This window comes from Eupeodes corollae, chromosome 1 (assembly GCF_945859685.1).
Source record: "Eupeodes corollae chromosome 1, idEupCoro1.1, whole genome shotgun sequence".
In the NCBI taxonomy this organism is placed as follows: Eukaryota; Metazoa; Arthropoda; class Insecta; order Diptera; family Syrphidae; genus Eupeodes; species Eupeodes corollae.
In genome coordinates, this window is record NC_079147.1 from 128940209 (window position 1) to 128962750 (window position 22542).

Here is a 22542-nt window from a genome sequence, read left to right on the forward strand (position 1 = left end):
ACAAACAATTTTTTTAAATTTTTTATTCCTTTATACATATTTAGCCCAATATATTTTCAATCAAAACCCGTTTATTTCGTTTAAATATTTAAAAAAATGTGAACGCTACAAAGCTAAGCGCAAAGCACCAATCAATTTTTTTGCATGCGACATGCCCTTAACTTGAAAACGGAAACATTTCCAATCATTAATGAATTTCATTGTTATCTTAGTGCTATTTGTACCTTGTTCGCGTGCTTTTTGCCTGCGTTTTCTTGCTGCATGAATCATGGTAGCATCTGGGATAGATCCATTCTCAAGCATTTGTTTAAGATTTTCAGCTTTTGAAAACGTTTTTTGAGTTCTGGTATCATCGCTATTAACTCTCTCATTATCATCAGACATGTCATCTTTTCCAGAGCAAATTGAGTCAATTCCATCAAGAATAAGTGCCGGTTCTGACTTTTTAACAACAAGCTATAAGGAAACATAAAACAAAAAATCCATTATTGTTGAAGTTTTTAGTTTTTAAATGAATACAAAAAAATTATATAGCAAAATTAATTTGTAAACCTCAATTTGGATATAAGTAAATAGAGAGCTTTATATGAAAAAACGCCAATCCTTAGAAAAAAAAATACGGTTTTTGAATTAGATTATACTGAAATTATTTGAATCTGTATTTTTTAATTCATCGTCAGAATATAATATTTTTTATTTTTACTTTAAGCAAAACATTAATAAAAAAAGAGGCTGGGATGCGACCCACACTGATAACTTCCCATCCAGTCTGTCGATTTGTCTTGCTTAAAAGTTTGTCTAGATTTTATTTTTTATGAAAAAACGGACTGTTGGATTTTTATATAAAAATTACTGAATATCGAAAACAATATTTTCTGTGAAATAAAATAAGTTTAAAGCCAATATTTTTAATTTTTGAAAAGCTATTTGAGTCGTCGAAAGTAAATTTTTAGCAAGTTTTAGTATTGTTTTTTTTTTAGAGTTTTATTTTTTGTAAAAAAAACTGTCAATTCGATTTTTTTTCCAAATTTTACTGAACAACAATATTTTTTAAAAGATAAAAGTAGTTTAAAGCCAATATCTACAATTTTTGAAAAGATATTTGAGTCGAAAATCAATTTTTACCAACTTATGTTAAATTTTTTTTAGGTTTTTATTTTTTTGTATAAAAACTGTCAATTCGATTTTTTTTCCAAATTTTACTGAACAACAATATTTTTTAAAAGATAAAAGTAGTTTAAAGCCAATATCTACAATTTTTGAAAAGATATTTGAGTCGAAAATCAATTTTTACCAACTATTATACATTTTTTTAGGTTTTTATTTTTTGTAAAAAAAACTGTCAATTCGATTTTTCTCAAAATTTGTCCTAATGTTGAAAACAATATTTTTTATAAGTAAGACTGAGTAAGAAATTTTTGAAAAGATATTTAATTCGAAAATCATTTTTTACCAACTTTTGTTAATTTTTTTTCGGTTTTTAATTTTTGTAAAAAAACTGTCAATTAGATTTTTTTCAAAATTTCACTGAATGTTGACAACCATATTTTTTGAAAGATAAAAGTAAATTAAAGCCAATATCTCAAAGTTTTGAAAAGATATTTGAGTCGAAAATCAATTTTTACCAACTTTTATTAATTTTTTTTTTTTTAAGTTTTTATTTTTTGTAAAACAACGGTCAATTCGATTTTTCTCAACATTTTTCAGAATGTTGAAAACAATATTTCTTATAAGGTAAAAATAAGTTTGAAGACTAAATTTCAAGTTTTTGAAAAGATATTTGAATCGATATTCAATTTTTACCAACTTTGTGTAATGTTTTTTTAGAATTTCATTTTTTATAAAAAAAAAACTGTCAATTCGATTTTTCTCAAAATTTAATCAGATGTCAAAAACAATATTCTTCGTTGCACAAAATTGTTTTGGAGATGAAATCATATTTTTTTGATTTATAAAAAAACCGTTAGATTGATTTTTTTTTTTCAAAAAATATACTTCTTTGATATCACGTTACAGTTTATTATATATTATTTAATTCAAGTCTCTAGCGTTTTTGGTTCGTAAGATATTTAGGGTTAACCAAAATGTTCACCTTTTTTTTAAATTGCTATGGTAAAAAAACCACCCACGCAATCTTGAAAGTCCTTTCTGCATCTTTCTGCCTTATTATCTGTGTAACAAAATTTATTTGAAGTCGATATCTCTTCTGGTTCTTGAGCTATGGACGACGAAAAAAACGTCGCGAAAGTACGGATGTACGAACGTACGTACGCACGCACGCACAGACATGTTTCTAAAAACCTTTTATTTCGACTCTAGGGACCTTGAAACCTCGAGAAATGTCAAAATTTTCAATTTGACAAATCGGACCCATTACAATAACTTCCTATGGGAAGTTAATAATATAAACAATATGTCTAGTTAAGGCCTCATAGACAAGGATGATTATAGTAATAAATTGACCAGCGTTTAAGCTATCCGCAACTTACAGGCGTTGAATATATAGAAATAATTTATATCCAATTATATTAAAACCTATAAAACATGGCACTTGGAACATTAAATCATGTTCATGGAAAGAAAATGCTACATGTAAATTTAAAAATGAAGTTCAATAGTAGACATGTGCAACCAAGAAGAACATCGAGTGCCGAGTACCTCACTGTAGATTGGGTGGAAATTCGTTGGGGATAGAGGGAAGAGAGTGGAGAGAGGTATTTTCACTAAGACACCCTTTTAGTGGCAGTGGAGGTATTTCCGAGATGGAATAAACAGGTCCAGCTAGGTTAATCTACCCAGTGAACACTTTATAAGGCTTCTACAACATATGCGGAGCAAAGACAAGTAAGGAAAGGTTTATTCGGCTTCCCGTCCTTAAAGTTATGCTAAGGATCTTCCCCTCCAGGTCGGGGGTGTGCTGTTGGGGTGACTTCCTGACTACGTAAAAAGTATTTAGTTGCGGAGCACTATCAAGCATCAGATATGGACGGATTTACTGATGACGAACCAAGCACATGAAATATGGACTACGAAGAATTTTCGCAATTCCTAAACTGATGCAAACCATTGAAATGGTTTTAGGAGATTTTAACTCCAAGGTAAGAAAAGTCAATACCAATAATAGCTATTTGTATAAACTGCCAACTTATTGTCTTATCTTCTTTATAGCTATGAAGCTTTCGTCTCTTTAAAGAAAGAGTACCTAGGTTAGGTTAGGTTATAGTGGCTGTCCAAGATGGAAACGGACACACTTAGGCCAGTTTAATGGCCCATTGTGATACCACATGAATCTTGAGGCTTACTCCAAAGCTCAATGGAACCAGTTTGAGTCCCTTACGAAACGTCAGAGGCTGATTTTACCGATATGATTTAGATCGTTTAGGTCATTAAAGAAGAATTCTCCTAGGTAATTCTTGCGTTTTCGAGCTAGAGCAGGGCATGTGCAGAGAAGATGAAGAACCGTTTCTTCCTCTTCCTCGTCCCTACAGCTTCTGCAAAAGTCATTTGAGAATTCGCCTAGTCTCGTGGCGTGCTTTTCAATTAGACAGTGTCCGCTTATGACACCTATTATCGAGCTTATATGCGATCTACTTAGAGAGATCAAGCACCGTGAACGTTTCAAATCCAGTGTTGGCCACATGTTTTTTGTGACTTGACACGTGGTGATGTTGTTCCACCTGGTGCCTGCCCTCCTCACAGCGTCTTGCATTAGCAGCAGTTTACAAGTAGCGATTGGTATGCCAGTACTTGCCAAACCTGATAAGCTGGGCTGTACTGTACCGTTTCTGGCGAGTTCATCTGCCTTACAGTTACCTGGAATGTCTCTATGACCCGGCACTACGCAAAGGTGAATATTAAACTGTTATGCCATCTCCATTAGAGATGATCGACAGTTATGGACAGTTAGAGTTTGTAGAGACAGAGTCCAGATATTAGAAGGCGGCCTGGTTATCTGAGAAAATATGGATATCAGATGTTGATATCATGTTTTCTTTAAGCCAGGACAGAAGTTCCTTTATCGCCAAAAGTTCCGCCTGGAACACGCTATAATGATTGGGAAGGAGGAATGAGAGACTTAATTTCAGTCGTCCAGAGTACACACCTCCACCAACCACTTCTTTTGTTGAGCCATCTGTATAGAAATGGATTGGCTCGTCTTCCAAGAATGTCCTATCCTCCCAAAAAGATCTGGGAGGTATAGAAATCTGGAAATTTCTGTCGAATTGCAGTTGTCAAATGTTATTGTTACTCCGCTGCGACGAAGCTTTGAGGCGAATAGCAGAGCTTGCAGCTATTTGTTTGCTAAATATGTCAAGAGGTGTTAGGTAGAGTAAGGTGTCCAGTGCCGCAGATGGGGTCGTGCGAAGCGATCTGCTTATACATAGGCAAGCTGAACGTTGGACTTTATTTAGCTTATCCCTGTTTACACCTTTCATTACACCAGTCTACCATACTGCCACACCGTACATTAAAATCGGTCTGATTACCGATGTGTACAGCCAATGCGCGATTTAGTTTTTTATCTAAGATAAGACCAAGGTATTAAGCCTCGCCTGAGAATTTTAATTGCATTCCTTTAATATATTGAGGGTTGACAAATGGAATTTTGTATCTCCTCGAAAATAAGACCAAATCGGTTTTGTGTGGGTTAACACCCAGTCCACACCTCTCAGCCCAAAGTATTAGTTTGTCCAAGGCATTTTGTAAGAGTTCTATTAGGATGTTAAGATGCTTTCCTGCAACTGCTATAGCAACATCGTCCGTATAGCTCATCACTCTGAAGCCCTTCGCATCCAGACTAGTAAGAATTTCATTACCCACTAGGTTCCAGAGGAGAGGGGATAGAACAACACCTTGCGGTGTGCCTCTACTACCGAATCGTCTACGAGAAGAATTGACCAGTTTTGAGTTAATTATTCTGCTAGTAAGCATTAATTGAATCAACTTCCGAAGCGAACTCTACACTTAGAGATGTTAGTGCAGATGTGATTGCAGATGTGTCCACGTTGTTAAAGGCACCTTCGATGTCAAGGAAAGCAACCATATTGAACTCTTTATGATGGAGGGAATATTCGACGATGCGTACTAAGGTGTGTAACGCTGTTTTCACCGATTTACCTTTGCAGTAGACATGATGAGACGAACACAGAAGTCTTGTATCAATACTTGCCCTTAAATGGATATCAAGCAATCTTTCCAAAGTCTTAAGAAGGAATGATGATAGACTTATGGGTCGTAGATCTTTAGGATTAACTTGCGAGCATTTACCTACTTTGGGTATAAAAACAAAGACAGCTGGTAAAAATTGCCTCAAGGATTGGTGCAATTATGTCAGAAGTCTTTTGTAACACGGCTGGTATTATTCTATCTAGTCCTGCAGATTTAAATGGTTTGAAGCTGTTGAGAGGCCATTGTAGCTTGTCCCTTGTGATCACACCTTGTGGATATGTTGTATTTGAACTTGAATGTATATAATTGTTGCAAGTTTTGATAAGAGAACTACCAGGAATGTGAGTGTGCAATAGTAAGTTCAGCGATTCATTACTTGAATTTGTCCAGGAGCCGTCTGCATTTTTCAAGCAGCTTGGCATCGTTGGACTAGTTGAAAGAGTTTTCCGTAACCTAGAGGCTTCAGAAGTTTCTTCTATTGTGCCACAGCAGGATCGCCAAGAAGGTTGCTTATATTTCCTTAGTGCCTTCTTGTAGATTTTGGATAGATTAGGGATTGTTTGTAAGAGTCCCAGTGAGAGGCTAGTCTTGCGGCTTTAGCCCGGTTGAAGTTTTCTGCATTCTTTCCTGAGCGAGTCAAGCTCTGAGGCACACCATTGTGTTTTACTCTTTCCTCTTATGTGATCTGTTCATAGCTGAGGTAAGGTCATTGACTTTGTTTTCAATTTCATTAGCGTTAGAGGAAGGACCAGATAGTCCAGGTTCTAGTATACTCCGTAATGAGTTCCTGAAAGAAGCCCAGTAAGTTTTGCGATAGTTTCGAAAAGTCAATTGACTCGGGTTATCATCCACATTTATATTGAACTGGATATATCTATGATCAGAGAACGAGTGTCCTTTGGATACTTTCAAGTCCAAGATCATATGGTGTATAGTATCTGAGACAAGAGCTATGTCTAAGACTTCTTGTCTAGTTTTAGTTATGAAGGTTGGTTCATTTCCAACATTACTTACTAAGAGGTTAGTACCAAGAATATAATCAAAAAGAGACTCACCTCTGTCGTTGATATTCGTGCTACCCCATGCAGTATGATGAGTGTTAACATCGCTCCCAATAAGAGCACCTACGTTTAAGTTAATATTAATTGCAATACCTTATAAGTAATTTTAAATTTTAAGTTATAACTGGCGATATTTTGGATCGCGCTTTTTTATTCAAATAATTTGAAGAATTCGCAAGTACCCGTTTCGTGATGATTAGTGCGTAGGATTGTCATGCCAGAGGTCTTGGATTCAATTACGGCTTGTGCAACTTCAAGTTATTTTCACGGGTACTGATTCTTGATAGAAATTGGCAAATCGTCCGAAAGTAATTCTGGACACGAAGGGTGCTTAATCAAATAACCCGGCATATAAACTGTAGGTCCCCTCTATCCCGGATTTTACTCGCATACAGGAATGGTTGAGAGTTGTAAGTCGCTCGACCCTAGTTCTCTAGTTGCCACGGTAGATTTCTTGTTGGAAGCTGCTGCATTGGCTCAAGCGGCTTCTGTTTAAAAGGATGCCAATTTTTTTCCTTTAAAGAGTGATAGTCACACACATCAAGAAAGCTTACAGATTTTTTAATTCATCAACAGTCACCGTCTGACCTTCAAGTCGACAACTTGTCTCTCAGTTTTGCTCGCTCTATTCAGTTTAATACTTTACAGTTACTTACGTAATATCTCCAACAACCTTTTGTGTTGCTTCAATTTATCTCGTGAAAAATTATATACATATATAATTTGATCTAGTGGTTTATCAATTAAACTATGGCCCCTGGGCCAACTGTACTTTCGGGCAATAAATTTGCGGTGCTTGAAAAAGCACATCAGTCTTTGCCCGAATCCAATGTTAGAAAAAGAAAGAAAAACAATAACCCTACCTACATAGAACTCGACAAAACAGTGCAAATAAATTCAACCCTTCCCGACCCAAAATTCATAGTCATTTCTTCTAGTGATGAAAAAAAACCTCTATCTTCTATAAGTGTATTTCTACTTAAAAAAGCCATTGATGGTATTAGTACCGCGTACGAAAGTATAACGGAACTACGCCTTCTTCTCCTTGCAAAATCCGCCAAAATAGCTAATCTTTTCCTGTCCAAAAAACACCTGGCTAACCTTTGTCCAATCTCCGTTAAACTACAATCCAACCTTAATTCTTGCAAAGGTACAGCATACGCCAAATGCCTAATCAATGTGCCAGAAGAAGAGATAATTAGTGAAATGAAATGTCAAGGCGTAACCGAAGTATACAAATTTAAAAAAACAACACCTGACAATAAACAAGAGGCTACCGGTCTAATTCTATTTACTTTTGATCGCTTCCGCCCTCCCTCCACCGTTGATATTGGCTGGCACAAAGCAAAAATAGAGGAATATGTCCCTAACCCCATGCGCTGTCGCAAATGTCAACTCCTCGGCCACACCACCAAAAGATGTTCTTCTTCAGAAATTTGCCAAAACTGTAACCTTGCCCCCCATCAACCAGAAAATTGCACACGCATTTCATGCGCTAACTGTGCCGATGAACACCCATCATCTTCCAAATTGTGCAAAGAATACATCAAGGCCAAAGAAATTCTCAAAATTAAAACAATCAACAAATGTTCAATGGCCGATGCAAAAAAAATATACAAAGAAAAAAATCCGATTCAATTCTTTTCAACAACCTACTCCTCAGTTTTACAAAACTCATCAACGTCAAGTAAACAAAACACCACCACGGGTTCAACCCCTCCACCCCAGTTGCTTCCCAGCAATTCTTCTTCCGATCAAGCTACTATTTCTACTTCAACAAACAACACATCTAAGCAAAATCTTTACAACCAATCTACCACAATAATTGATTCACCCCCACAAACAAATAATAGCGAAAAAACTATTAAACAAAAAAACAATAAACAACTTCCTCATACTTCCCCACCCGCGCCAATAATACCTGCCCGCACCATACAAAAATCTACTTCTACGATTTCTCCTCCAAATACGATAACTGACTCCACACCCACACCAACTTTTAATAAAAACAACAAATACACTCATACTAACTCTCTCTCTCACACACACTCTGTCGAGACTACTCAGTCTCTTACACCTTCTAGCTTCCCATCTCCTCTAACAAATCTAACAAACACACTTCTCTCACAAAACCTATACTACCAACCTGGTAATCATATGGAACAAGATGATGATTCAACCTAAAACTAAACTTCTTAACCAAAACAATGACTCCGCGGTGGGGATACCGAATCGACAGGGCTTTTTACAAAGCCCTCCCGCTTCTGTATCAATGCCGCGGAGTCATAATGAACACCACAATAATAACACCGCATTCAATTCTCCACAACAAAATTCTCTTTACACCGGCAAAAACAATACTTTACCTTCACTTCACCAACAATTCACCATCCTACAATGGAACCTTAATGGGTACCTGAATAACTTATACGAATTGCAACTACTAATAAAAGACATACAACCAAAGGTCATTTGCTTGCAAGAAACCCATGTAATTTCCGATCGCCATCCATTTTCTCCCAAACAATATACCACATACTTCCATAATATCGACTCTATAACGACTTCCAAACAAGGTGTTGGCATCCTCGTCCACAACTCAATCTCCCATTCAGTTATTCCGATTAACTCAAATATATTAGCAATAGGAGTTGAAATCAAGTTAAATATTCAATTTACGATTATTTCTCTCTATATCCACCCTGATCAACAATTTTCAACACAAGACCTTGAAGATATTATCAACGGAATTAGCAACCCTGTCTTAATAACAGGGGACTTTAATTCATGGAGTCCATCCTGGGGCTCTGAAAAACTAAATAAACGCGGCAATACAGTCGAACATTTTATCGCTAACTCTGGGTTAGCTTTACTTAATGACGGTCGACCAACCCATTTTTCCACCCATAGTACGCTTTCACACGTAGATCTATCACTCATCACACCTTCTCTTCTAAATAAAACTACCTGGGACATATCGGTAATTTCCCATTTTCATTAGCCTCACTACCGGACAATATAACCAACAGGTTAAAAAAAACAAAAAATTCCTTCTAGACAAAGCAAACTGAGATTTATTCCGAGCCACTGTATCTAGGGAGTTGCTCCTGAGAAAAGATTCCTTGAACATCAACAGAGAATCCGCTTTGATTCATAAATCAATACGCACTGCAGCAAACTTATCCATTCCTCAAACTAGCGACAAGACCCACAAGAAAACCGTCTTTTGGTGGAATAAGGATATAAGTTCTCTGCGTATGCAAAAACAAAAAGCATGGTACAACTTTAAAAAATCCCCTACTGATTGCAATCTCGTTCTCTATCGTAAACTTAATGCCAAATTTAGAAAAACAGTAAAAACTGAAAAAAAGAACTGTTTTGAAAAATTTACTGCTAACATAAATCCAAATTCAACACCTCAAAAACTTTGGGCCGATTTAAAAACGTTAACAGGCACATATAATCCATACACAATAGAAACAATAAAAACAGACACAACAACGTTGACTTGCCCTTTAAAAATCGTTGAAAACTTTGCCCAAACATGGGAACAATCTTCAGACGATGCTAATTTCGACCATACTTTCATCAGCGAAAAAGAAAAAAGCCTGAACAACGCAAATATATCTTTCCACCCCTGCACTTCAGCTATCTCTATTGAATCGCAAATAAACATGTCTGAACTTATTTCCTGCGTACACACAGCAAAAGGCAAAACCCCGGGTTTTGACCGTATTTCATATGTCATGTTAAAAAACTCACCTCTGACTTTGAAAAATCGTCTACTGGCACTATACAACAACATCTTCGACACAGGAATAATCCCACATGCCTGGAAAACTGCCAATATCATACCACTGCCTAAACCCACCGGGGACCGCACATTAATTTCAGGGTATCGCCCTATATCCCTCCTTCCGTGTACAGACAAAATTTTAGAAAAAATAATAGCCAAACGTTTATTTTGGTTCCTTGAAAAAGACAAACTGGTTGACAACCGACAAGTCGCATTTAAAAAAGGGAAGTCTACGCTAGACGCCCTTCTCCATATTGACCATTTTGTCTCCACATCATTGTCTAAACGAAACCACGCCACCATTCTCAGTCTAGATTTCCAAAAAGCCTTTGATAGGATCGGAGCACATGTTGTTCTAAATCAACTGTTAAAATGGAAAATAGGACTAAAAGCATACAAATATATACAATCATTTCTTTCTAACAGGAATTTCCGAATAAAATATTGCAACATCTACTCAAATCTACACCAACTTAAGAACGGCATTCCCCAAGGATCTCCACTATCAGTGGTTCTATTCATCATAGCTTTTAATGAAGTAAGCAATATAATAGACAGCTTTCATAAAGTCGAACACTCACTCTATGCCGATGATTTAATCATTTTTTCTAAAATTAAAGACCTCCACGAATTGGGAAATATGTTTACTTCTATTATAAATGCTATTCTTCAATGGTGTAATTACTCGGGCTCAATAATTTCATGTTCAAAATCCGAATTGTTACACATATGCAAAAAACACAACTGTACAAAATTTGTTGAAGTCAATTTAAACAACAGCTGTATAAAAAACGTTGATTCTTTGAAATTTCTTGGCATTATATTTGATTCTAAATTTAATTTTAAGAACCATTGTATTTATATAAGGAAAAGCTTAACTGCCAGGGTTAATATAATTAAATATTTGTCTTCAAAAAATAGCTTCGCGAACATTAATGCTCTTATAAATTTAACCAAATCCATAGTGTTATCAAAAATTGATTATTGTTTACCAATCTACGGAAAATGCTCCAAACCATCTCTGGGTCTTATCACAACACCTTACCACTCCGCCACCAGATGCTGCATGAGAGCCATACGCTCAACACCCATCATTAACATATTAACTGAAGCTGGGCTTCCCCATTTAACGGACATAATTGACTTTCTCACGGCCAAAATAATTACAAAAATAAACTCTTCATACAGAACATCCATCCATCCAGAAGTCAAAAAAATTTTGAATCGAAAGAGACATCAAAGAATCCAATCAACTTTATGTAGGGCACTCACGTTGGCAAAGAACTTTGATGTTCCGATCTCTATTCAAAACTACGCAAAGAATAGCCAACCACCTTGGAACCTACCAAGTAACACCATAAACACCGAACTTTCCATCTATCCAAAAAATTCAACCTCTGATGATATATACAAAACACTTTTTCATGACATCGCAGAAAACTACAAATCTCTTGGATGGAAACTACTATTTACAGACGCATCCAAAGGGGACACGTACACCTCGTTTGCTGTTGTTGGCGCCAACGGTTCCGTTGTCTCCAAAGGGCTACTATCCTCTCACACATCCACTTTTACTGCCGAAGCGTTTGCTATATACCAAGCCATAACACACTCCCAGAAAAGAAAAACGATCATATTTTCGGATAGCCTTTCAACTATAAAGGCTATAGAAAACATTTCGAACTCGATTGAAATAGTAGAGACCATAAGACACCATCTCATCCTAAATCCCGAAACTTTAAAAATCATCTGGATTCCCGGCCACGTTGGGATCAATGGCAACGAAGCAGTTGACGCAGAAGCCAAATCAGCGAAAAAAGAACCATTAAAAGCCTTTTTTCAACACAATAAAAAAGATACTACCAATATACTTCTAGAAAACTAGAAGTTCAAAAGAAAAGAATCTTGGACAAACTACAACCACTCATACAAAAATCTAAATCCAAACGGGGACAGAGCAATCTATCCCAGCAACATATCTTTAAAAAAACTAAAGCTATACATCCGGCTCAGACTGGGCCACTCATACATTACACACAAACACCTGTTCAATAAAGAAGCACCTCCACTCTGCCATCTCTGCGAGGATAACTCTACTCTTACAATGACCCACCTTCTTTCCTGTCCAAAAGTCTCTTCAACCTGCGCAAAACTATCAAAGGAAAACTTACACCATCTTTTGAAAAATATCAATTCTGACAACATAAATTTGGTATACAATATAATGACGACTTTAAAAATTGAAAACTCTATTTAAAACAAAAAATAAAAAAATAATAATAATAACAATAATAACTACCTATGTATGTATATATCTCTTATCTTTTATAATTAAAAACTTAACTTCCCTAGTAGATAGCCCTGGCAGCTAATTTCTAGTTTAAGTAATTATTAAATTTGTAATTTATTTACCATTTAATAAAATTAATAATAATAATAATAATAATTCATCAATCCGACATGGCGGGTTCGGTGACTATTTTAAATAGAAGCAACGTGCAGTAGTTCCAACTTTTTCTGGAAGTAATAAGCAAGAATGGCATTATTTCGAAGAGGTCTACGGATCGACGACCATCGTAAAGCCCTTAAGGGGGAAGCATATTAGCTTATTAGTGACCGTATGTAATAATCAACCGATGATGAGGCAATTATGGATTCTCTGCGTGCTATATTTGAATGTCTTGCTTCATAAGTTGAAGGCAGATCTTCTCAAACTTCCAGCTCAAAAAGCGACCTAAATCTACATTAATGGGCTATAACGAACATGTTGCTGGGTGTCGATGAATCGAGTGCATGACATATCAAATGGGTTAAAATTTTAAAAAAAATTCTCGAAGAACGAAAGATTTCTAAGGACGGGCAACACGGCTTTCGTAGCAATAGGTCTCATGATTCATCTCACCGAACAGTGGAACAAATCTTTACATAATTTTAGAGACAGTAAGATTATTGCACTTGATATATCAAAGGCATTTGATAAAGTCTGGCATCTTGATCTTTTATCGCAAACGCGTGCTTTTGGTATTGACGAATCTCTTCTTCGTTTGATTAGAAATTTTCTTTCGAACCGTTCAATACAAGTTGTTTTGGACAGATTCAAGTCTGAAACCCATAATATAAATGCTTGTGTGCCCAGGGCTCCGTTTTGTCTCGGACCCTTTTCCTCATTTTTATAAATGATCTCCTGTCTGCTACTTCTAATCCAAAACATTGTATCGCTGGCAATAGCACTCTCAGCTTTTAATATCCGTTTCCAAACTCACAACCCTCCTCCTCTTGGCGATGTCGCCAAAAATGCCGCAAGTTGTCTAGGTTTTCTGAGAAGATGCAAGAAATTTTTCTCGCCCTCTGATCTGGCTACAATCTACAAAACCTATATTCGTCCGAAACTTGAATATAACTCTCATCGCTGGGCTGGTGCTTTAGTAACTTATTTGAGCCTCTTGGACAGTATTCAAAAAAGAGCTTTTAAAATGATTGGTGGCATTAACATCATCAAATCATTTACGTCACTTGAACATCGACGAAACGTTTCTTCTCTCACCTTATTTTATCGTTATTTAAATGGACTATGAAATAGCCAGTTGCATTCCTCCCCCCAAACAATTTAACCGTAATACCCGCGCTTCTATGAATGCCCATCTGTTTACCCTTGAGCCCAACTTCGGCCGTACTATAGTACAGAGATTCATTTTTTAGCCGTACAACGCGAATGTGGTATGCCTTGCCACGCTCTATCTTTCCCTGTCGTTGTAATGTTCAGGAATTCAAAATCAAAGAACATCGACATTTCTTATCCAACCCTTCCTTCTTTTTCTAATGCCCACACTGTTTCTTTGGCATATTAAGGAAACAAAACCTTTTTAGTGTTAATTATAAAAAAAAAAAACAATGTTCAAAACCTTAAAATTATGAAACGAATGTGAATGGAAATTTCTCAGTAATCTACAAATATAGAATGCTATTAATTTCAAAATACGTTTAAATCGCTGTATATCTTTTTTTTACTTTGAATTTTAAAATAATTTTCTATTTTTATACAAATTAATTTTTTCATAATTTGTAAAAATTTCTGAATTCCAAGTTATTAAAAACAACTAAATTTTACTAGCCAATGCAATTTGTGCAGCTTTTTTTTTTTGAAAAAGTCTAAGCACTTCAAAAACATTATGCAAATGAGCCTTGACTCAAGTGCTTATTTTGTAATTAAAAGTTAGAAAACCTTACCACAAAGTCATCTGTACGAATTTCGGTTTCAATATTATCAGATTTTTTACTTTTATTTACTTCTGATAAAACAAACGCTGTTGTCTGTAGACATTTTTTATCACCATTAGAGATAGTAGTTAAAACGTCATTTGAAGATTCCGTTCCCTTGTCATTCTCATGCTCTCGCTGTGGTGAATAGTTTACGGATTCGTGATCGTTGTTTTTTTCTTCCTTTGCTCTTTTTTTACGTCGCTCCTTATTCATCATACGCATGACTTTTTTACTATGAGATGATTTTCGGACTTGAAAAATCTCATCTTCTTCATCTGTAACAAAATTTTTTGAGATAAGTGCAAGTTAAAGAATGACAGTTGTAGTTCTTAAAGATCTTTTAAAAAATAATTGAATTAATTCATTATTATAAATAAATTGGGTGGCGCAACAGTCCGTTTGAGAACTAGGGCCTAGTGACTTACAACTCTCAACCATTCCTGTGTGCGAGTACTGTTGTCAGGGATGGAAGGGACCTACAGTTTTAAGCCCAATCTGAACGGCAAATTTGCGAAAGCACTTTTCATGACAAGAATTACTCTTGGAGAGTTTGTAAATTCCTCGCAAGAGGCAGTACCCGTGAAAAAAAAAACTTTAGGTGACATAGGCAGGGATCGAACCCAAGACCTTTCGCATGACAGTTCATCGCACTTTTTTTTTAATTCATTTTTATTAATTCAATCTTTAACCTATCTTAAAGCTAGACGAAAATTCACAAAACTAGCCTAATTATCCATAACTTACAACTTACTTAATGGTCCCATACGGACACTCTAAGTTAAACAATAATACTTAATACTAATGCCTTTCGGCGCTAAGATCTATTTTAACTTCAATTCAATTTCATTTATTTTTGTATTCGTTAGAAAATTTAAAAAAACTAATACCAATATCCTTTTTTATTTTTACTTACAAACTACTTAAAATTAGGTCCTTAAATAAAACTTAAAGCTAGTTTAAACTACCTATTCTACCTAAAACTAGAACAACCACAGCAGCAAATGTAATTATCTAACATTTTTGTTTTTACATATTTTGTTGTCTTTTTTTTTTTGTATTCCATGCTTTTTTTTATTTGTTTGTATTTCTTTTTTTTTTTTATTTTTTTTTCCACCAAAACTGGTTCTCCTGCTTCATCCTATCAGTTCGGTCCCGTTTTGAAACAGCCCTACTGAACCGAAGGAGTTCTGCTCCGCCTTGTGACATGACGTCCCGATTGTACAGGAGTCGCCTATCTAAGGTTCGTTGTCTGACGTGGTAGATTAGCGGAACTGCCAATCTATCCTGTATCAGACCGAATCTGTCTAACAAGAGTAATGCCTTTGGTGGAATAAAGCCGCTCAAGCGTGCACTTTCAAAATACTCGTCGTTCGGATAGAACGTTCCGAAAATTAAATTGAACGAGTTTTATCACGAAGTTGTCAATTCTGTTGATTCGAGCCCCGTTGTACAGGACCTTTATTAATGATTTTTTCGAAAACTTAGATGGTGCGCGGAAGAAGACTTATCGACAGAAGATTTGACGAGTTGGAGATGTCCTTTCCCTTTTTCGAAAAAGGATGAACCACAGCGAGCTTCCAATGCACTGGATAATATGCATTATTCAGTGCATTGTTGAAGAGTGTGGTGTAAATATCAATTGCTTCCTTTGGGAAATGTCGTAGTACAACGTTGGATATACCATCTACACCTGCTGACATTTTATTTTTTATTGAATTGAAGATGAGCTGAAGCTCAACCTTCGTCACTAACAAGGGACTTGCTCTCGTTTGCTCGGCGATTATGGCATTTGCCAATGAATCGTCATTGCACCTAATGAAACCGCGGTTCTCAGATCGCTATTGTGTGATATCATTTCGAAGGTAAAAGTGATTAAGTAGGGCTCTGTTTTCCAGGTCGTGATTGGGGCGAATGCTAACATTCACCTTGTACACTTGCTGGAAAGCAGCTCCCACCGCCTCCACTTTTTCCTTCGGATCTTTAATTATATAAAAGTCATCGTCGAAGATGGATTCTTCTAGATCTGTTCTGTCCTGAGTACGTCCCTGTTCTCTTCAGTTCTTTTGCAGACACGGAACTTCAATATCGTTATTTTTTCTGAATACTTTGTTGATTTTAGGGAACATACTAGGGTCACTGGAATTATCTGACTGGATCTTACGGTCCCAGTACTTGTTAATTGATAACCTGTAGTTCTCTTTAATCAACAGATTGACATTTTTTATTGACGACTTCAGTGTCCTTACATCCAAGTCGTGTGGGACAGTCCATCGTACTAACCATCATGCCACGGGTAATAATAATTCATTTTTATTGTTAAAAAATATTAACTGTAAATTAAAATGTACTCGTACATGTTAACATTGGAAAGCTGCTGAGGCTTCTTGCCTCTTAAGTAACAATACAAATTTTACTATGAAAATAACAATTGTTTAATAGGAATTTTTGAACAATACCTTTATGTAGCTACTTATATTTTAAATTTATGTAATTTTATGTATTCATCGGCTTAGAGGTGTGGTACAAAGGTCGTGATTTATCTATGTTCATATGTTTGTGGTAGTGCTGATAGTTGTGCCAGTCGTTAAGCTCGTTCCTTAACTTTACGGTTAACTTCACGCAATAGTTCTTGTTTAGTCAGTGTAGGATAAGAACATACTGGAAAGAAATAGGCATCATTAGCTGCTTTATCAGCATGTTCGTTTCCTAGAATGCCGCTATGTCCAGGAATTCACATAAGCTATATTTTTGAACCGAAGTTAATAAGGTAGTATCTTATTTGACTAATTATATTTGTACCATTATCGGAATTTTGACAGCTAAAGTATCAGAAAATATCACGAAACAGTTTTGTAGTTATTGCTGCAGTATTGAGAATTTCTACCGTTTGGCGGTGAAAAGAGGATCGGTGTGGTCCAGCATTTTTACGACCAAAAGGGAACCATCTTCATAACTTAATGCGAACGATGTGGTATATTTGATTTTGGAACCGTCTGTAAACACTATTTTTTTCAGCCTTTAGACCATAGAGGATCAATAATACATATCTCCAAACAGAAAACGATATATTAAAAGAGGTGTTGTTTTTCACATGTTCTGCTTTATCAATGATAAATGAAACACTTCAATGCTCCATGAGGGACTTGCTGGTGAATATTTCTCGAATTTTATAACAGGTCAATCCATTGACTAATACCCGTGGCGTAATGGTTAGTGCGTTGGACTGTCATGCCAAAGGTTTTTAAAGTTTTTTTTTTCACGGTTAATGCCTCTTACATGGAATTACTTATCCTCCAAGAGTAAATTTTTTCATGAAAAGTGCTCTCCCAATTTAGGAGATCAGAATCGGATGAAAACTCCATCCCTGACAACATTACTCGCACACAAGAATGGTTGAGAGTTGTAAGTCATCATACCCTAGTTCCCAACTGACTTTTGAGCCACCTAATTTATTTTTTGCATTCTCTTAACTTGCCCGTTGTTATTGCTGTGTAAATAGCTGATGGTATCTGTTTTTCACACAAAGATTTTTTTTAGCTTTGATTTTTTACCGATAATATAACTTTGGATGAAGGTAATTTGATAAAAAGCTTTGCATTGGTCTTTAGAACATTATGTTACGTATTGGAGTAATTAGGAAAGCACTTATGTTTCTGCGCACAGCTTGAGCGTAAGGAGCTTTGATGTTGTTTATCATTTATTCAGGAGAGTTGCCGTAGATAAGAAGACTATTACTAGATATCTTGTTACATTACATAGTGTTTTCATATGTGCACAAGATTTATTACTATATTAGATGTTCAAATGCTAGACATGTGCATTCAAGAGGACACAAGCGTTCACAGGTTTTTCTCAAAACCAACCTCTGTCTATCAACTCCTACTCTCACCTCCACGTGGTGAACATCGGGTGTCTAGTAGATCAACTGGAGATTGGGTTCCAACCCCAGTGGAAAGTTGTTGGGGGCAGCAAACGAGAGAGGTGGGGAGAGGTGTTTCCACTAAGGCACCTCTCCTTATCCAGACGGCAGCGGAGGAATTCCCGAGATGGATTAACGGTGGCGTCTACAGTTCCAGTAAGGTTGAACTACTTAGTGAACACCTTATAGGGCTTCTTCGACTTATTCGAAGCCCAGGCCTGTAAGGAGCGGTTTCATCCGGCTTCCCATCCTTGGAGTTATACTTAGGATCTGGCCCTCCAGGTTGGAGGTTGTGCGTCGGGGTGACTTTCTGGCCACGTAAAAGCTTTCATAGTTGCGCAGCACCAACAAGCCTCGGATACGGACGGATTTACTGTTGACAACCAACGCAAACGAATAAAGGACAACGAACTTCGGATATGCACGAGGAATGTTGGGTCCCTTAACAGACCACGTGCGGCCGAAGAATTAGCGGAGGCTCTAGACGGCTATTAAGCAGATATCATTGCCATCCAGGAAATATGATGGGATGGGCAGGGCAAAAAGAGTATGAAAAACTGCGATATTTACTATGGTGACAGCTACCACGAAAATCAACAGCGCTTATTTGGATGCGGCTTCGTCATTGGAGCCAGACTTAGGCAAGAAGTCTTGAGCTATAGGTGCATCAATGAGCGCCTCATGACCATACGCATCAAGGCTGAATTTAACAACATTAGCATGATATGCGCGAACGCCCCCACAGAAGAGAAGGACGACAACACCAAAGATATGTTCTTCGAGCTCCTACAGATACATAAACCTAGAACCGAAGGCTGCAAAGACGAAAGTGGAAACATCATATTGGAACCGCAGTACCACTTCTGCAGACGGTGAAGACGAACTGAATTCCGCTGTCAGGCAGGATGATCTATTCAACATAGACGATGAAAGCCAACAATCCCGTCCTCCCGACTTAGACAAAGTAAACATTGCCATATCTAAGCTGAAGTCTAATAAAGCCGCTGGCGCTGGAGCGGATGGCTTGAATGCCGAGCTCTTTAAAGCAGCTGGAGATAAGTTGGTTAGGAGCATGCACCAACTTATCTGTAAGATATGGTCGGAAGAAAGCATGCCCGATGAATGGAACGTCAGTATTGTTTGCCCGATCCTGAAAAAAGGAGACCCTCTAAACTGCACCATATAGAGAAATCAGTCTACTTAACATCGCCTATAAAATCTTCTCTGCCCTAATGTGTGAACGTCTAAAGCCCATCGTCAACAACCTGATAGGTCCTTATCATCTTGCTTGAAAGAATAGTGCAGAGCTCACACGTCAACACTAGAGGCACTTCCTTTCAAAAGTCTGTCCAATTACTGACATATGCTGATGACATTGACATAATCGGAAGAACTCAGCGTGATGTCAATGGGGCTTTTGTGAGTATTGAGGCAGAGGCGGCAAAAATGAGTTTAACTGTTAATGAGGGCGAAACAAAGTACATGCTGTCGCCAAAAAAGGACATACAACACCAACGTCACCATCGACAGACGTAACTTTGAGGTAGTCAAGGACTTCGTCTACCTGGGCTACGCTGTAAACGCAGAAAACAACACCAGCGCTGAGATCAAACGCAGAATAACTCTTGCTAACCGCTGTTTCTTTGGACTAAGAAACCAATTGAGTGGTAAAGTCCTCTCTCGAGGTACCAAAGTGTTGCTATATAAGACCCTTATCATTTCCGTCCTGCTATACGGTGCAGAAAAATATGGACTATGACAAAAGCGGATGAAAGCGTCTTGGATCGCATCGAGAGAAAAGTTCTTCGTGTGATCTACGATCCCGTATGCATCGAAGGGGAGTTGAGGAGAAGACGGAACGACGAGCTGTACAGCGACGTAGACTTAGCCAGAAGGGTAAAAGTCCAACGACTAAGATGGCTGGGTCACGTAGAGCGCATGGAAACCAATGCTCGGGCCCGGAAGGTCTTCGAATCCACACCCACAGGACAGCGCAGTACAGGAAGACCGCGGATCAGGTGGCGCGCACAAATGGAAGGTGACCTCACTCAACTTGGAGCGCGAAACTGGAGACATCTAGCTAGAGACCGAGCTAGATGGAGAAGTTTGTTGAGTGAGGCCCTAGTTCACACAGGACTGTAACGCCACCTTAAGTAAGTAAGTAAGTAGTTTACTAAACTTTTAAGTAGGATTTGATAAATACCCATCCTGTCAAAAGCCTTTTTGAATACTAGTGACAAAATGCTCACATGATTACCTACTCTCCGATGGGGCTTTTGTGATGCATTAGCGTATGTAAAGTAGCATGTAGCTTTTGTTTCTTTTGAAGACAACTTGATTGGGGCTAGTAAGATTTTTCGATTATATGAACCACATAAGCCTTTTGGAAATTACCTTTTCCAGAAGTCGTTTTAGTGTATTGAATTTGCTAGTGGAATTATCGTATTTGAAAAGGTTTGACTAAGTACTGGCAAAGCAGTCACTTATGTCATACAGATTAATTATTTGTTTATTATTCGCTTCAATGCACTTAACTAGTAGTTAAAAAGTAGGACTGATGGACGAAGTAATTCCACTTGAGGCGTCGAAAAATTTGCAGTAAGTTAGTCTCTTAGTTAATATAAGGGGAGCTGTTTTTAGATGACAAGTCATTTAAAAAAATATGTAGGGGAACCATTATCAAGAATAAATTATGAGGTTATAATTACTTGGAATCCTTTGCCAGATTGCTTAGCTTGACTCCAAGAATTAATGTCAACTTCTGTAATAACGGCAGTATTTATTTGATTGATTATATATATTGATCAGGATGTATATAAATGGAAACCAGAGTGAATTTGATTAATAGTTGTACCTCAATTGCTAAATTTAAAATATGTGAGTTCATATGTTCATTGCTATGAGGAATGCCTCTTTTCAGAAAAGCAATTCCTTCTTTGGCTGTGGTTTTTTATCAGGGTTAGATGTGTGATGATAAGGTTGTGATTTTTCACAGTTCAGATTGGTGGTAAATCAGGGGAATTGCATAAGGGAGTGAAATTGGATTTATGTTTTTTATAAGGTTGGGTCAATGAGGTGAAATCCAAGTTAAGTAAGATATAGCATTCACTTGTATGAAAGCAAAAAAGGTCGAATCCCATATTTTATTTGCCAATATTGTTGTTTGCTTTGTTCATAAAACAAATCCAGTTTAATAAAATAAAAAATAATTGCCCATCCACCATTTTTTTATATAATAAGCGCACACTCAATGGGATATATTACCCTATTATGTAGACACAGTGTGAGCACTAGGAAAGGGAGAGAGGGGTTGAAAGGAGATGTCGGTGCACATTGGTTTTGAATTTCTGAATATTGCAATAGCTGGGAAAGACAGAGTGTGGCAAGGCATTCCACATTCGCATAGTACGGCTAAAGAACGAATCTCTGTACTTGACAGTACGACCGAAGATGGGCTCAAGGGTATATTGATGAGCATTCATAGAAGCGCGAGTATTACGGTTGAACTGTTTAAGGGGGGGAATGCAGCTGGCTATTTCTCTAGAGCATAAACCATTAAAATAACGGTAAAAAAGCGTGGGACAAAAAACATTTCGACGATGTTCAAGTGACGTAAATGATCTTATGATGGTAATATCACCAATCAATCTAAATGCTCTACGTTCAATACTATCCAAGAGGCTTAAGTAAGTTGCAGGAGCACCAGCCCAGATATGGGAGTTTTACTTTTATAAGTCTTGTAAATAACAGCCAGATCAGAGGGGCAGAAAAACTTCTTGCATCGCCCAAGCATCTTGCGGCATTTTTGGCGACATCGCCTATGTGATCGTTCCACAAAAGTTGGTTGGTGATACACATACCAAGAATATCCAGATGTTCAGTTTCCTCGATGCAATTTATGGATAATGGCAGGGGGGTATATTTCGCTTTAACGATACAAGACAGCATTGCGTTTTCGAAGCATTAAATTCCACGCGGTTTCTTATTCCCCATTGTATAATGCTGTTTAGGTCGGAATTTAATGAGCTTATCATATTTTGTCGTTGCAGTTCCACATCCGAAGAAGAGGGGTGTGAATCTGAAAACGAATATGAAAAGCTAAGAGTACTATCGTCAGCGACCCAATGTATTGAATTAGATGTTGCAGACAGGAGATAATTTATAAAAATGAGAAAGAGTGTTGGAGATAGAACAGAGCCCTGGGGCACACCAGCATTTATTTTGTGGTTTTCAGACTTGAATGCATCCAATACAACTTGTATTGAACGATTCAAAGGGTAATTACTAATCCAATGAAGGAGGGATTCATGGAAACCGAAAGCACGCATTTTGGATAA

At 37.1% G+C, this 22542-nt stretch overlaps 1 protein-coding gene across 3 annotated transcripts in view; it reads right to left on the reverse strand.

Annotated features, from left to right (window-relative positions):
• LOC129943523 (PAX3- and PAX7-binding protein 1) overlaps positions 1–22542 on the reverse strand; it is a 75068-nt gene that overhangs the window by 36898 nt on the left and 15628 nt on the right. For 2 of the 3 annotated variants that reach the window (XM_056053034.1, XM_056053033.1), the window contains exons 2-3: positions 14254–14561; positions 225–456 (exon numbers count right to left, since the gene is read on the reverse strand). In XM_056053034.1, coding sequence (XP_055909009.1) covers positions 225–456; positions 14254–14561 — 540 coding nt within the window. The remainder of the gene's footprint in view (positions 1–224; positions 457–14253; positions 14562–22542) is intronic. The other variant, XM_056053035.1, reaches the window with a different exon arrangement.